At 41.9% G+C, this 14,513-nt stretch overlaps 1 protein-coding gene across 3 annotated transcripts in view; it reads right to left on the bottom strand.

Annotated features, from left to right (window-relative positions):
• Window positions 1-12,979, bottom strand: part of LOC139403540 (uncharacterized) — a 29,375-nt gene extending 16,396 nt beyond the window's left edge. The window contains exons 1-4 of one of the 3 annotated variants that reach the window (XM_071146957.1): window positions 12,872-12,979; window positions 7,971-8,166; window positions 7,092-7,220; window positions 338-669 (exon numbers count right to left, since the gene is read on the bottom strand). In XM_071146957.1, coding sequence (XP_071003058.1) covers window positions 338-669; window positions 7,092-7,220; window positions 7,971-8,159 — 650 coding nt within the window. In that variant the 5' untranslated portion in view covers window positions 8,160-8,166; window positions 12,872-12,979. The remainder of the gene's footprint in view (window positions 1-337; window positions 670-7,091; window positions 7,221-7,970; window positions 8,167-12,871) is intronic. The other 2 variants (XM_071146959.1, XM_071146960.1) reach the window with 2 other exon arrangements.
• Between the last annotated feature and the right edge of the window lie 1,534 nt (window positions 12,980-14,513).

Here is a 14,513-nt window from a genome sequence, read left to right as displayed (position 1 = left end):
AAAGCATTCCTCATTAAACTGGTTGAGAGAATGCCAAGCGTGTGCAAAGCTGTCATCAAGGCAAAGGATGGCTACTTTGAAGAATCTAAAACATATTTTGATTTGTTTAACACGTTTTTTGGTTACTACATGATTCCATATGTGTTATTTCATAGTTTTGATGTCTTCACTATTATTCTACAATGTAGAACATAGTAAAAATAAAGAAAAAACCCTGGAATGACTAGGTGTGTCCAAACTTTTGACTGGTACTGCATGTTTGTACATGTGTGGGTGTGTGTATGTATACATGTGTGGGTGTGTGTGTATGTATACATGTATGGGGGTGTGTCCTCACCGTCTGAGGCTCTGAGTGTTAGGAGATGCGAAGGGGCTTCGTAGTGCAGCCATCCGAACCAGCTGCCTCCTCCCTCCCACGTTCTTCACCCCTGTCACCTCAGGACTTCGCCCTGGGGTTCTCCTCCCCCTGCGGCCTGAGGCAGGGGTGCGTTTGGGCGCGGTGGCTCTGGGGGTTGTTGTAGGTATGAGTGTGGTGGAACGGACGGGGGTGCGCCTGGGTGTACGGGAGGTGACCCCCTCGTTGTTCTCTCCCCCCTCACACACCTGGCCAGGTGTCGCCACCAAACACTCCTCCTGATCCTGTACCACTGCTCTGTTCCTCTGAAGCTTCTGAGAAAGAGAGATCACAAGCAGATTTTTTATTTTTTATACAAAAAGATAAAATTTGGAGTTGGATAAACTTGGATTTTTTTATTGGGTAACCCCAAACAGTTTCAGCTGGACTTTCACAGATTCAAAGATTCTCTCTCTTGGTGAAGACCAATGCCCCCTCTAAGCTGCGCGTGGGTGTGCAGTAGCCTTGCAGCTCCCAGGGACAGATTAAATATCAGCCCAAAGAGAGAAGCACAGATTGAACTTCATTCAACTTTCTAAAGTTTTCCCTGTTACGGTGGTAATTGTGATCGAATCAACGAAAAATGTCTACTTTCAATGCAACATACCAAAACAAACTATGCAAGAGATTTTGTTGTAGGCAGAACTCATCGGAGTAGGATTCTATTGCATACTCTACACAGACCGGTGCAGCATAACCAATCAGAGCTGTAGTAGGCCTATATGCAAATAGACCATTGCCATATATGGATCTGTGCCATTCACTTTGAACTGGACTGTGTTTACAACATGAGCGGCCGTGAGTAGATGCGATTGGTTTGAGATTAAAGCATCCCACCACAAATCCCTCACCTACAGAGAGATGAACCTAGAGAAGGAGTCCCCTCAGCCAGCTGGTCCTGGGGCTCTGTTCACAAACACAAAACTGACCCCACAGAGCCCCAGGACAGAAACACAATTAGACCCAAACACATTATGAGAAAGTAAAACTATTTGACACGCTGGAAAGAAATCAACCAAAAACAACAAAGCAAATTGGAATGCTATTTGGCCCTAAACGATCTTGCTACCTTACAGTTAACTAGTCCAACGCAATAACGACCTGCCCCTTGTTGTACTCTGCCCCTTGTGGCTTACTCCACAGTAAGCCAAGGTAAGTCGGTAGCTAGCATTAAACGTATCTTATAAAATCAATCAATCATAATCACTAGTTAACTACACGTGGTTGATGATATTACCAGATATTATCTAGCGTGTCCTGCGTATCTAAGTCTCAATCAATCATAATCACTAGTTAACTACACGTGGTTGATGATATTACCAGATATTATCTAGCGTGTCCTGCGTATCTAAGTATCTGCCTGAGCGGTGGTAGGCAGAAGCAGGCGTATAAACATTCATTCAAACAGCACTTTCGTGCGTTTTGCCAGCAGCTCTTCGTTGTGCGTCAAGCATTGCGCTGTTTATGACTTCAAGCCCATCAACTCCCGAGATTAGGCTGGTGTAACCGATGTGAAATGGCTGGCTAGTTAGCGCACGCTAATAGCGTTTCAAACGTCACTCGCTCTGAGACTTGGAGTAGTTGTTCCCCTTGCTCTGCATGGGTAACGCTGCTTCGAGGGTGGCTGTTGTCGTTGTGTTCCTGGTTCAAGCCCAGGGAGGAGCGAGGAGAGGGATGGAAGCTATACTGTTACACTGGCAATACTAAAGTGCCTATAAGAACATCCAATAGTCAAAGGTTAATGAAATATAAATGGTATAGAGAGAAATAGTCCTATAATTCCTATTATAACTACAACCTAAAACTTCTTACCTGGGAATATTGAAGACTCATGTTGAAAGGAACCACCAGCTTTCATATGTTCTCATGTTCTGAGCAAGGAACTTAAACGTTAGCTTTCTTACATGGCACATATTGCACTTTTACTTTCTTCTCCAACACTTTGTTTTTGCATTATTTAAACTAAATTGAACATGTTTCATTATTTATTTGAGGCTAAATTGATTTTATTGATGTATTATATTAAGTTAAAATAAGTGTTCATTCAGTATTGTTGTAATTGTCATTATTACAAATAAAACATTTGTATTTTTTTTATTTTAAATCGTCCGATTAATCGGCATCGGCTTTTTTGGTCCTCCAATAATCGATATTGGCATTGAAAAATCATAATCGGTAGACGTATGTTATCGTATATGTGTGTGTGCGTATGCTTGTCTGTACCTGTGTGTGTCTCTTCACAGTCCCCGCTGTTCCATAAGGTGTATTTTTATCTGTTTTTAAATCTGATCCCACTGCTGCATCAGTTACCTGATGTGGAATAGAGTTCCATGTAGTCATGACTCTATGTAGCACTGTGGAATAGAGTTCCATGTAGTCATGGCTCTATGTAGTACTGTGGAATAGAGTTCCATGTAGTCATGGCTCTATGTAGTACTGTGGAATAGAGTTCCATGTAGTCATGGCTCTATGTAGTACTGTGGAATAGAGTTCCATGTAGTCATGGCTCTATGTAGTACTGTGGAATAGAGTTCCATTTAGTCATGGCTCTATGTAGTACTGTGGAATAGAGTTCCATGTAGTCATGTCTCTATGTAGTACTGTGGAATAGAGTTCCATGTAGTCATGGCTCTATGTAATACTGTGGAATAGAGTTCCATGTAGTCATGGCTCTATGTAGTACTGTGGAATAGAGTTCCATGTAGTCATGGCTCTATGTAGTACTGTGGAATAGAGTTCCATGTAGTCATGGCTCTATGTAGTACTGTGGAATAGAGTTCCATGTAGTCATGGCTCTATGTAGTACTGTGGAATAGAGTTCCATGTAGTCATGGCTCTATGTAGTACTGTGGAATAGAGTTCCATGTAGTCATGGCTCTATGTAGTACTGTGGATTAGAGTTCCATGTAGTCATGGCTCTATGTAGTACTGTGGAATAGAGTTCCATGTAGTCATGACTCTATGTAGTACTGTGGAATAGAGTTCCATGTAGTCATGGCTCTATGTAGTACTGTGGAATAGAGTTCCATGTAGTCATGGCTCTATGTAGTACTGTGGAATAGAGTTCCATGTAGTCATGGCTCTATGTAGTACTGTGGAATAGAGTTCCATGTAGTCATGGCTCTATGTAGTACTGTGGATTAGAGTTCCATGTAGTCATGGCTCTATGTAGTACTGTGGATTAGAGTTCCATGTAGTCATGGCTCTATGTAGTACTGTGGAATAGAGTTCCATGTAGTCATGGCTCTATGTAGTACTGTGGAATAGAGTTCCATGTAGTCATGGCTCTATGTAGTACTGTGGAATAGAGTTCTATGTAGTCATGGCTCTATGTAGTACTGTGGAATAGAGTTCCATGTAGTCATGGCTCTATGTAGTACTGTGGAATAGAGTTCCATGTAGTCATGTCTCTATGTAGTAATGTGGAATAGAGTTCCATGTGGTCATGACTCTATGTAGTACTGTGGAATAGAGTTCCATGTAGTCATGGCTCTATGTAGTACTGTGGAATAGAGTTCCATGTAGTCATGGCTCTATGTAGTACTGTGGAATAGAGTTCCATGTAGTCATGGCTCTATGTAGTACTGTGGAATAGAGTTCCATGTAGTCATGGCTCTATGTAGTACTGTGGAATAGAGTTCCATGTAGTCATGGCTCTATGTAGTACTGTGGAATAGAGTTCCATGTAGTCATGGCTCTATGTAGTACTGTGGAATAGAGTTCCATGTAGTCATGTCTCTATGTAGTAATGTGGAATAGAGTTCCATGTGGTCATGACTCTATGTAGTACTGTGGAATAGAGTTCCATGTAGTCATGGCTCTATGTAGTACTGTGGAATAGAGTTCCATGTAGTCATGGCTCTATGTAGTACTGTGGAATAGAGTTCCATGTAGTCATGGCTCTATGTAGTACTGTGGAATAGAGTTCCATGTAGTCATGGCTCTATGTAGTACTGTGGAATAGAGTTCCATGTAGTCATGGCTCTATGTAGTACTGTGGAATAGAGTTCCATGTAGTCATGGCTCTATGTAGTACTGTGGAATAGAGTTCCATGTAGTCATGGCTCTATGTAGTACTGTGGAATAGAGTTCCATGTAGTCATGGCTCTATGTGGTACTGTGGAATAGAGTTCCATGTAGTCATGGCTCTATGTAGTACTGTGGAATAGAGTTCCATGTAGTCATGGCTCTATGTAGTACTGTGGAATAGAGTCCCATGTAGTCATGGCTCTATGTAGTACTGTGGAATAGAGTTCCATGTAGTCATGGCTCTATGTAGTACTGTGGAATAGAGTTCCATGTAGTCATGTCTCTATGTAGTACTGTGCGCCTCCCATAGTCTGTTCTGGACTTGGGGACTGTGAAGAGATGTCTTGTGGGGTATGCATGGGTGTCCGAGCTGTGTGCCAGTAGTTCAAACAGACAGCTCGGTGCATTCAACATGTCAATACCTCTCATAAATAAATATAGTGATGAAGTCAAACACATCCACTTTGAGCCAGGAGAGATTGATATGCATATTATTAATATTAGCTCTCTGTGTACATCCAAGGGCCAGCCTTGCTGCCCTGTTCTGAGCCAATTGCAATTTTCCTAAGCCCTTTGTGGCACCCAACCACACGACTGAACAGTAGTCCAGGTGCGACACAACTAGGGCCTGTAGGACCTGCCTTGTTGATAGTGCTGTTAAGAAGGTAGAAACTAGGGCCTGTAGGACCTGCCTTGTTGATAGTGCTGTTAAGAAGGTAGAAACTAAGGCCTGTAGGACCTGCCTTGTTGATAGTGCTGTTAAGAAGGTAGAAACTAGGGCCTGTAGGACCTGCCTTGTTGATAGTGTTGTTAAGAAGGTAGAAACTAGGGCCTGTAGGACCTGCCTTGTTGATAGTGTTGTTAAGAAGGCAGAGCATCGCTTTATTATGGACAGACTTCTCCCAATCTTAGCTACCACTGTATCAATGTTTTGACCATGATAGTTTACAATCTAGTGTTACTCCAGCAGTTTAGTCATCTTAACTTGCTCAATTTCCACATTATTTATTGCAAGAATTAGTTGAGGTTTAGTGAATGATTTGTTCCAAATACAATGTTTTTAGTTTAAGAAATATTTAGGACTAACTTATTCCTTGCCACCCATTCTGAAACTAACTGTAGCTCTTTGTTGAGTGTTGCAGTCATTTCAGTCACTGTAGTAGCTGACGTGTATAGTGTTGAGTCATCCGCATACACAGACACACTGGCTTTACTCAAAGCCATTGGCATGTCGTTAGTGAAAATTTAAAAATGTAAGGGGCCTAGACAGCTGCCCTGGGGAATTCCTGATTCTACCTGGATTATGTTGGGGAGGCTCCCATTATAGAACACCCTCTGTGTAACTCTTTATCCACAATATAGCAGGGGGTGTAAAGCCAGAACACATACGTTTTTCCAGCAGCAGACTTTGATCAATAATGTCAAAAGCTGCACTGAAGTCTAACAAGACAGCCCCCACAATTTTTATTTATTCATCAATTTCTCTCTGCCAATCATCAGTCATTTGTGTAAGTGCTGTGCTTGTTGAGCATCCTTCCCTATAAGCGTGCTGAAAGTCTGTTGTCAATTTGTTTACTGTGAAATAGCATTGTATCTGGTCAAACACTATTTTTTTCCAGAAGTTTACTAAAAGTTGGTAACAGGCTGATTGAGCCAGTAAAGGGGGCTTTACTATTCTTGGGTAGCGGAATGACTTTAGCTTCCCTCCAGGCCTGAGGGCACACAGTTTCTAGTAGATGTGGCAAATAGGAGTGGCAGTATCGTTTGCTATTATCCTCAGTAATTTTCCATCTAGATTGTCAGACCCTGGTGGCTTGTCATTGTTGATAGACAGCAATCATTTTTTCACCTCATTCTTGTCTTTCATAATGTGTAGTGTCAGTGTTTGTTGCTGGCACGTCACTAGCTGTTCTACAGTATGTATATAATGGAGGTTTGGATCATCTTGTTTTATAAGTATACTGACAAGTGACTAAATGATTCCAGCTGCATCGGAAACCAATAGAGGTGTTGACTCCAACTTCTGGATCAATTCATTGTGATATTAATGACATGTATTTGGCTTCAGTCTTACTGCCAAAACAAATGATGCAGGGAGTTGGTGTATCAGTTGAACTAATGTGCTGTCCAGTAAACATAAAAACAGTAGATTAGACCGATTCAAATTCTAAAAAATAAAAAAAAGAATATAGCAAATAAGTAGACATGGCATGTATTCAAGACGGGTAGACCTTCTGATGCCAAGTCGGAGGACAGGGCAGAGGAAGGGGTTCCTCGTACCCCTTTTACATTGCCCCGATTCGATCCTTTATCTTCTGCTTCGGGTCGTTCAGATGGAACTGCTAGGCTGAAGGTGAGGCTGGCTCGGTTAGAAATGGAGCAAAAAGATAAAGAGAGACAGATGAATTTTGAACTTGAAATTAGGAAAATAGAAGCTGACAAGGAGGTGAGGATCCGACAACTGGAGCTAGACGCTCGCTCCAGTGCGACTCCACAAGCTGCTCATCATCAAACCCACTTCGATGTGAGTAAAAACATAGCTTTAGTCCCTCCATTCCGAGAGTCGGAAGTTGATTCTTATTTCTCAGGCGGTTGCGGATGGGTTATTAGCAATTGCGGTGCAGGTTAAGGACAAAGCAGAGGTACCACTACGGTCAGTGTCTCCTACCTGGTACACTCCCCCGATGTGGCTGCGTGCGCTGCGTGTGAGCTGGCAGACAGCGTTGGTCTTCTGATTGGCCTGCAGACTTTCCCAGGTGGGGTCAGGGGTCAACTCAGGGTCTGGCAGGGAGTTGGTCTGGAGGAACAATGCACCACTTTTTTATTGGCCATTATCGGACAGGACGATAGGATCATTATCTTAGCAGCACGACACACACACTATAAAACATTAAGAACACCTGCTCTTTCCATGACATACTGACCAGGTGAAGGCCACGATCCCTTATTGATGTCACTTGTTAAATATACTTCAAAAATCTGTGTAGATTAAGGGGAGGAGACAGCAAAGGGCAAAGGAGGATTTTTTTAAGCCTTGAGAAATGGATTGTGTTCGTGTGCCATTCAGAGGGTAAATGGGCAAAAGACTTCAGTGCCTTTGAACGGGGTAATGGTAGAAGGTGCCAGGCGCACCGGTTTGTGTCAAGAACTGCAACGCTGCTGGGTTTTTCACACAACAGTTTTTTGTGTGTACCAAGAATGATTCACCACCCAAAAGATATCCAGCCAACTTGACACAACTGTGGGGAAGCATTGGAGTCAACATGGACCAGCATCCCTGTGGAACGCTTTAGAGTCCATGCCCCGACAAACCGAAGCTGTTCTCAGAGCAACTCAATATTAGGAAGGTGTTCTTATAATGTTTTGTAAACTCAGTGTACACACAGACTCTGGACAGAGAGGGGTTAGTTGCTTTGCTTAAGGTCCCAATGGCAGGAGATGTTATCTAGGATGAGGTCTTTCTATGTATCCCAAATTACTCTGGTCAAAAGTAGTGAACTAAACAGGGAGCCATTGGGGACGTGTGCAGCTTGATTCAGCCTCTTACCTGTACAGAGCGCAGCGGAAGCCTCTTCTTCAGAGACATGCGGAGGGAGTTGAGAGAGGAGGAGGAGCGTAGCTTCCTGAAGTGGTCAGGGCGGGGTGCCTCAGGGGAGCTGGACTCGCCCCCGTCTGACTCCTCCAGAACGCTGTGAGCCCTCCACACCGCCACGCCACTCATCACCGACGACGACATGCTGAAGCTGGCCAATCAGGGAGGAAAGAGGAAGAGATCAGGGCTGTGTTCAGAAGTACACACACACACACACAATGTAGAGCGTTCAGATAGAAATGTAGAACAAGCAACTCGCCTCAAAATGTAAAAGATAAGCGCATAATAAAACTGGTGACCGTCTGTGGGATGAAATTCTGCACAACAGATGGCCGAGGTCATTTAAACATGTCTGGGGGGAAAACGGTGGTTTTGGAGTGAACTAGAAAGCACTGCAAAACAAAGTCCTACTTACAAGAAGCTGGAATTATCCAGCAGAAGATTATGACGCTGCCTGGTCTGTGATCCTAAAAGGGAATGCTTGAGTGTCTCGGATGGTATTTTAGAGTCTCAAATGGTATGAACGCGCACAACCTGTAGAAGTTTGTTGGTCCCGAGTCAGTAGTTTGTTCTAGGCACATACCATGACCCCGGAAACCTCTTGCACAATTGTGCACCGGGGCCTCCCACGCTTTCTATTCTGGTTAGAGCCAGTTTGCGCTGTTCTGTGAAGGGAGTAGTACACAGCATTGTACCAGATCGTCAATTTCTTGGCAATTTCTCGCATGGAAAAGCCTTCAATTCTCAGAACAAGAATAGACTGACGAGTTTCAGAAGAAAGTTCTTTGTTTCTGGTCATTTTGAGCCTGTAGTCAAACCCACAAATGCTGATGCTCCAGATACTCAACTAGTCTAAAGAAGGCCAGTTTTATTGCTTCTTTAACCAGAACAACAGTTTTCATTTGTGCTAACATAATTTCAAAAGTTTCTTTCAAAAACATGGACATTTCTAAGTGACCCCTAACTTTTGAATGGTAGTGTATATGTTTATTTTATGGCACACGAGACACCTGTCTGATTTGCGCCTGTCTCTGGACAAATCCATTGAGGAGGCTGCAGTGATGACAATAAAATGGGGACTGTGGCTCAGATACACAAGGCACATCTCTCTCCAGAATGTGTCCTCTCCTGCAATTTCATGGGTATTCGTATTGTTTCATATAACTTTTGTGTGCATGGGGTGGCAGGTAGCCTAGTGGTTAGAGCGTTGGGCCAGTAACCGAAAGGTGGCTGGATCAAATCCCCAAGTTGACAAGATAAAAATCTGTCGTTCTGCCCCTGAACAAGGCAGTTTTCCCACTGTTCCCTGGTAGGCTGTTATTTGTTTTTAACTGACTTTAATTTCTGTTAATGCGTTCAATATATTAGTTATTTAACATTGTCAGATTGGAAATGTGTTTTGCAGAACTCATAACCTACACTTCTGAGAAACAAGCTTGTTTATTTCACTCCATTTATGAGTTGTCAATTTGTTGGTCGTCTTTGAAATGCTCCTGTCAATGTTGAGTAAGGACGCATATAGAAGTAAGACTAGGCTGCCTGGCCTGCGCGCAAATGTAGGCCTATAAAATGTGTCCATTTGGGGATGTCTGATAGTTTTTCTGATCATCTTAACACACCACCACTAAAGAGCTGTGAGTCTTCCTGGGTCAGTCTCTAAGAGCTGTGAGTCTTCCTGGGTCGGTCTCTAAGAGCTGTGAGTCTTTCTGGGTCAGTTTCTAAGAGCTGTGAGTCTTTCTGGGTCAGTCTCTAAGAGCTGTGAGTCTTCCTGGGTCAGTCTCTAAGAGCTGTGAGTCTTCCTGGGTCAGTCTCTAAGAGCTGTGAGTCTTCCTGGGTCAGTCTCTAAGAGCTGTGAGTCTTCCTGGGTCAGTCTCTAAGAGCTGTGAGTCTTCCTGGGTCAGTCTCTAAGAGCTGTGAGTCTTCCTGGGTCAGTCTCTAAGAGCTGTGAGTCTTCCTGGGTCAGTCTCTAAGAGCTGTAAGAGGGGATGTCTGATAGTTTTTCTGATTGTCTTAACTCACCACCACTAATGAGCTGTGGAGTTTCTCAAAATCATGTTTTTCTTCACCTGAAACAGCGAGTAAACAAAGTGTTTTTAGGATCAATTGAGAAGTTCATCAAAGTATTTGAACAATATTTCCAGCTCTCTCCCTTTCGATAACCACTCAGCATGAAAGGAACAAATGTAATGTTCTGGTCCAGTGGAAACATCGTAGAATACCTGATTACTTCTTATCCCTTTTGCACAAATAGCCTACAGCTGTGTCTGTCCCAAGCTCACTGGCTTGGGAACTCTGAGGGCCCAGAATATTATACAATGTTGCAAGTTTGTTGCATACAGGCCATGCATAGCCAATGTGATTTATAGGATATTTATTTATTTTCATCAGGGTATTATCTACCTGCGGGCTGCAATGTTATGCATTGGCTTTATGTCGGCCATTTTTACATAGTTGGAAATGGCAATGAAAGTTACTTTTAGATTTGAATAATTGTAATTTAGATTGTATGTGGTTAATCTACAGTCTATGATTGATATAAAAATACTATTATAAATTAAAATGAAACTGTTCCACGAAAATGTGCATATGAAAATCGTAACTGGCAGGTAGATTGGTGGAAATGGTAAGATAAATTGTCACTCCAAATAGAAAAGGTTTCCGACCCTTGGTGTAGCCTGTTACCAACTACATCAGGAACACAAAGCCAGAATCTGCAAAGGCCAGCTGCTGCAGCAGGAGGGTCAGGAACAGGTTCCGGCTATCTTGATCTCTGGCTCCCTCTTGAGTCATTTGTGTGTGTTAATTATTTAATCAAACAGCGTGCTTAAAGTGTCAGACAATTACAGTACATATAGCCTAGTTGATTGTATTATAGACACACCCCGTGTTTAACATGGAAAAAAATACCAGTTTTAAAATGGACCAATTGATTGAAATTGGTTGTAAACACTACTACTCTTGGTCGATCAAGACCCACCGCCAGGTTATGCCCCCCAACTTACTTCTAAAACCACAGTGCACCCTGCTAAACTCAATTACTACTCGTGAACTTTGCAGGTGTTTCTGATTAATAAACAATGCCATGCTGGTGGGTGGTACCATTGAAATAAAACCCAGCCCTGAAAATGAAAATTTGGCAAAAAAATTTATTTCCAAATCCACTTTGTTCCAGCTGAAAGAGGGCGAGCAGAGTTTACATTTGTTGCACAATGTTGTCAGTCAACATGTAGTTGTTCAAGTTAAAGTATGATATATTTGGACTTGAAGTGTTAACCGAACTGCCCGCGTCTTGCCAATGAGGGGATTCGATTAATTTCGCCCGGGTGTCCATGTAGGCGGGTTTTGCACCAGGTAAACATTGATTACATTAGATAGCTGGCACACTCCTGGGTACGAGCCAGGTGCCCGGTTCAAAGCCCACAGTGATGTCGGCTCGAAACAAAGTGATGTAGGAGCATGTGGAGTAATGAGTAGGATTCTGTGTTTTCCACATGCAAATGTGATTGTTTTTCAGCACACTCTGCATCCCCAAATGAAAACGAGTAAAAATAATAATAATAAAAATGATATATGTATTTTTCTGGACGTTGCACCATGCTGCCTTGTTGACAAAATGACTGAGAGGCGCAGATTACTGTTCCATTTCAGTGAGTGGCTTTTCCCTCCACGCTTTCGCCCGATGACGTAACGAGCCCGCGGCTCAGCGTAATCGAATCATCCCACTGACGTATCGTCTCTGGTGTGGGTGTTTAAACCAGGAACATTTTGAAAAAGGAATGTATAAAGACTACAAAGTTGCCTGCCATAATGTCAGATCGTGACATGTGAATTCAAATACATTTGTACCTGACCAAATTACTGTCCCGCAAAAATGAACGCATTGCAAGAAATGTGTGAACCAGGAAAAGGCTCTCCTCACTATCCATTGTTCCTGCAGTGAGGGATTACAAGCTCCAGATAATGTTTTTATAACGTTGTGCCGATAATCGTTGTATGGAGCTAAAAAAAAAACAACAGTAGTAGCAGTATGCAACTCAGGGAGCCAAATAAACGGCTCTTTCACCGACGCAATTCGGTTACCGAAAATAGTCAAAAAAAAAGAGCCGTTCGCTCCGGTATCTGCTGGAGCCTTACCTTATTTAAGCGTTTTGTCTCTGAAAAGGAGTCAACTCAAGTTTGCATTGTTTACATTTCGTCATGCCGTTCACAGCCGCCCGGTTATGCTGCTTTTTTTGGGCTTGCCCCAACAATATATTACAGTGCCCAGTTAACTGACGTTATAATATATTACAGTACCCAGTTAACTGACGTTACAATATATATTACAGTACCCAGTTAACTAACGTTACAATATATTATAATATATATATGATGTAATATATTGTATAATATATTACAGTACCCAGTTAACTAACGTTACAATATATTATAATATATATATGATGTAATATATTGTATAATATATTACAGTACCCAGTTAACTAACATTACCTACTGTAGTAATTTCACATGCTAGTTAACATTCCAATAACCATATCAACAAAATGTAGCTATCTTAAGTTAACTAGCTAGATACTTTGTTCTACTTTTGAATTCGCTAACCTTGCTATTAACTGACTTGCCTAGTTAAATAAAGGTTAAATAAATTATTTTAATAATGATACTAGCAGCTTCGGATTAGCTAGTTAGCAAGCAGACAAAGTTAACATTATTAGCTAGCTGACGTAAAACTCTCTGAATGCCTGCTTTTTTTTTTTATAGCTAAATCGTCCTTTGAACGAGGTGAATAGGTTATCTTTTTCTGTAAAACTCATTTATGATACACAACGAAGTACTTTATATTCGATAATATCTACCTTGTAAAGTTGTTTGTTCCCTCTCTGTGTGTCTCCTGGAGAAACGTCTAACTGTAGTAGTCAACGGGAAGTCTTTCTGTGTTTGAATTTGGCGGTGGACCCGCTCCCCAACTACAGACCCTCAGTGCTATCTGATTGGTCGACGCTGTCCCGAGTGGTCCCAAACTTCCCCGAATTAATTACAATTTCGGTTCCTAGCTCCTTGCTTTAGTTCCTACTCTACTGATATCTGCTGTATTTAAAAATATATATTAAAAAAAACTGGCGGATAATGTGACTTTATAACAGTGATGGCTGGCTCGGACGGAATCTCTACCATTCTGCTTTTTTTCTTCTATCCAGTCCTTTTATGGCTGTGAATAACTTTTGGGATACAAGTTCAGACTTGTGGATTTGGAATCCAAAACCCTGTTCTTTCGCACATGTGCACTGATTCCGTGTGCGCTCCAGCGGACACAGACAATAGGATAGTTGTAGTAGGCCCGGCCTGTGCTGAAAAAAATATACTAACGGAGACAATTATTCAGTTTGACTAAGTATCCACAGTCTGTATTCATTGTATCTATGAATGAAATGTACTGATAATAGGGTGACAGTGTAAGAACTATAATTTTCGCCAGTGTTTCCCTATGGATACTATTTAGGGGACCACAGGCAGAAACGTTTAAAAGTCTCCTTGCACATATTTAGGAGTGGCGTAAAGAAAAGAGCAGATCTTACCAGGAATAGCAATAATACTAGTGATGGGAATTCAAGGCTTTCTGAACCCTTAAGCTTTCACCAAATTGTTCCCGAAAAACAGTTATCTTTTAACATACCATTTTAACACAGGGTACATTCGGGACATCTGCTGGTCAGGGATAAATATCAGCATGTTTGATGTTTATATAGACCCCCCCCCCCCCATGTGTGAGTTGGTAAAATCCACCCATTTTGCCTCCAGGTTCACTATTTTTTCAAAATCCGTGGTATTATTACGCTGAAGACAAAATATTGTCATAGGCTACACTAAATAAAATGACGTATTTGAACAACAATGGGAAGATATTGTGGTGTTTTTAGTGTTTTTTCAATCATTGGCATCGCCATGATTCAATATTGTGCCGATCGATGCCAGTTTCTTTTGGCATCCTCTGACCAACAGAGCTACGGTTCAGGTGCTATAAACCGAAACACATCTAACTAAATTGTTAATTAAGGTGTCCAGTAGAGGTCGGTGTTTGAAAGCAACTTTGCATCGAAGGAAGCCAAAAGCACAACAGCGAAATCAGTGGTATCTCTCATTTTGCAACACGAAAAAACGCGTGATAAAAGCTTCGACGTCATTAAACACGTCATAATTTTACTTTAATACGATGATCGGTACCTTATGTCAAACCAGTAGTGCTTTGAAAAGTGCGTTGGAGCTCCAGTATCAATCGTCCCATCACTAACTACAACTTTATGAGAGGTTTTACACCTGAAGGTTCTATGCATTTGATTGACTGTTTGGTATCATTGTTTTTTTAAATCACCATGCTACCTAAAGATGGGGGTATGGTTGAGTGTAATAACTAAGTTGGCAGTGGAGTGAAGTACTTAAGTAAAAATATTTGAAAGTACTACTTAAGTCGTTTTTTTGGGGGGGGGGGGTGTATCTGTA

Source organism: Oncorhynchus clarkii, unplaced genomic scaffold (genome assembly GCF_045791955.1).
Source record: "Oncorhynchus clarkii lewisi isolate Uvic-CL-2024 unplaced genomic scaffold, UVic_Ocla_1.0 unplaced_contig_2096_pilon_pilon, whole genome shotgun sequence".
NCBI classification, from domain to species: domain Eukaryota; kingdom Metazoa; phylum Chordata; class Actinopteri; order Salmoniformes; family Salmonidae; genus Oncorhynchus; species Oncorhynchus clarkii.
Note: the sequence above shows the minus strand (reverse complement) of the source record. Positions and strands in the feature narration are given on the sequence as shown.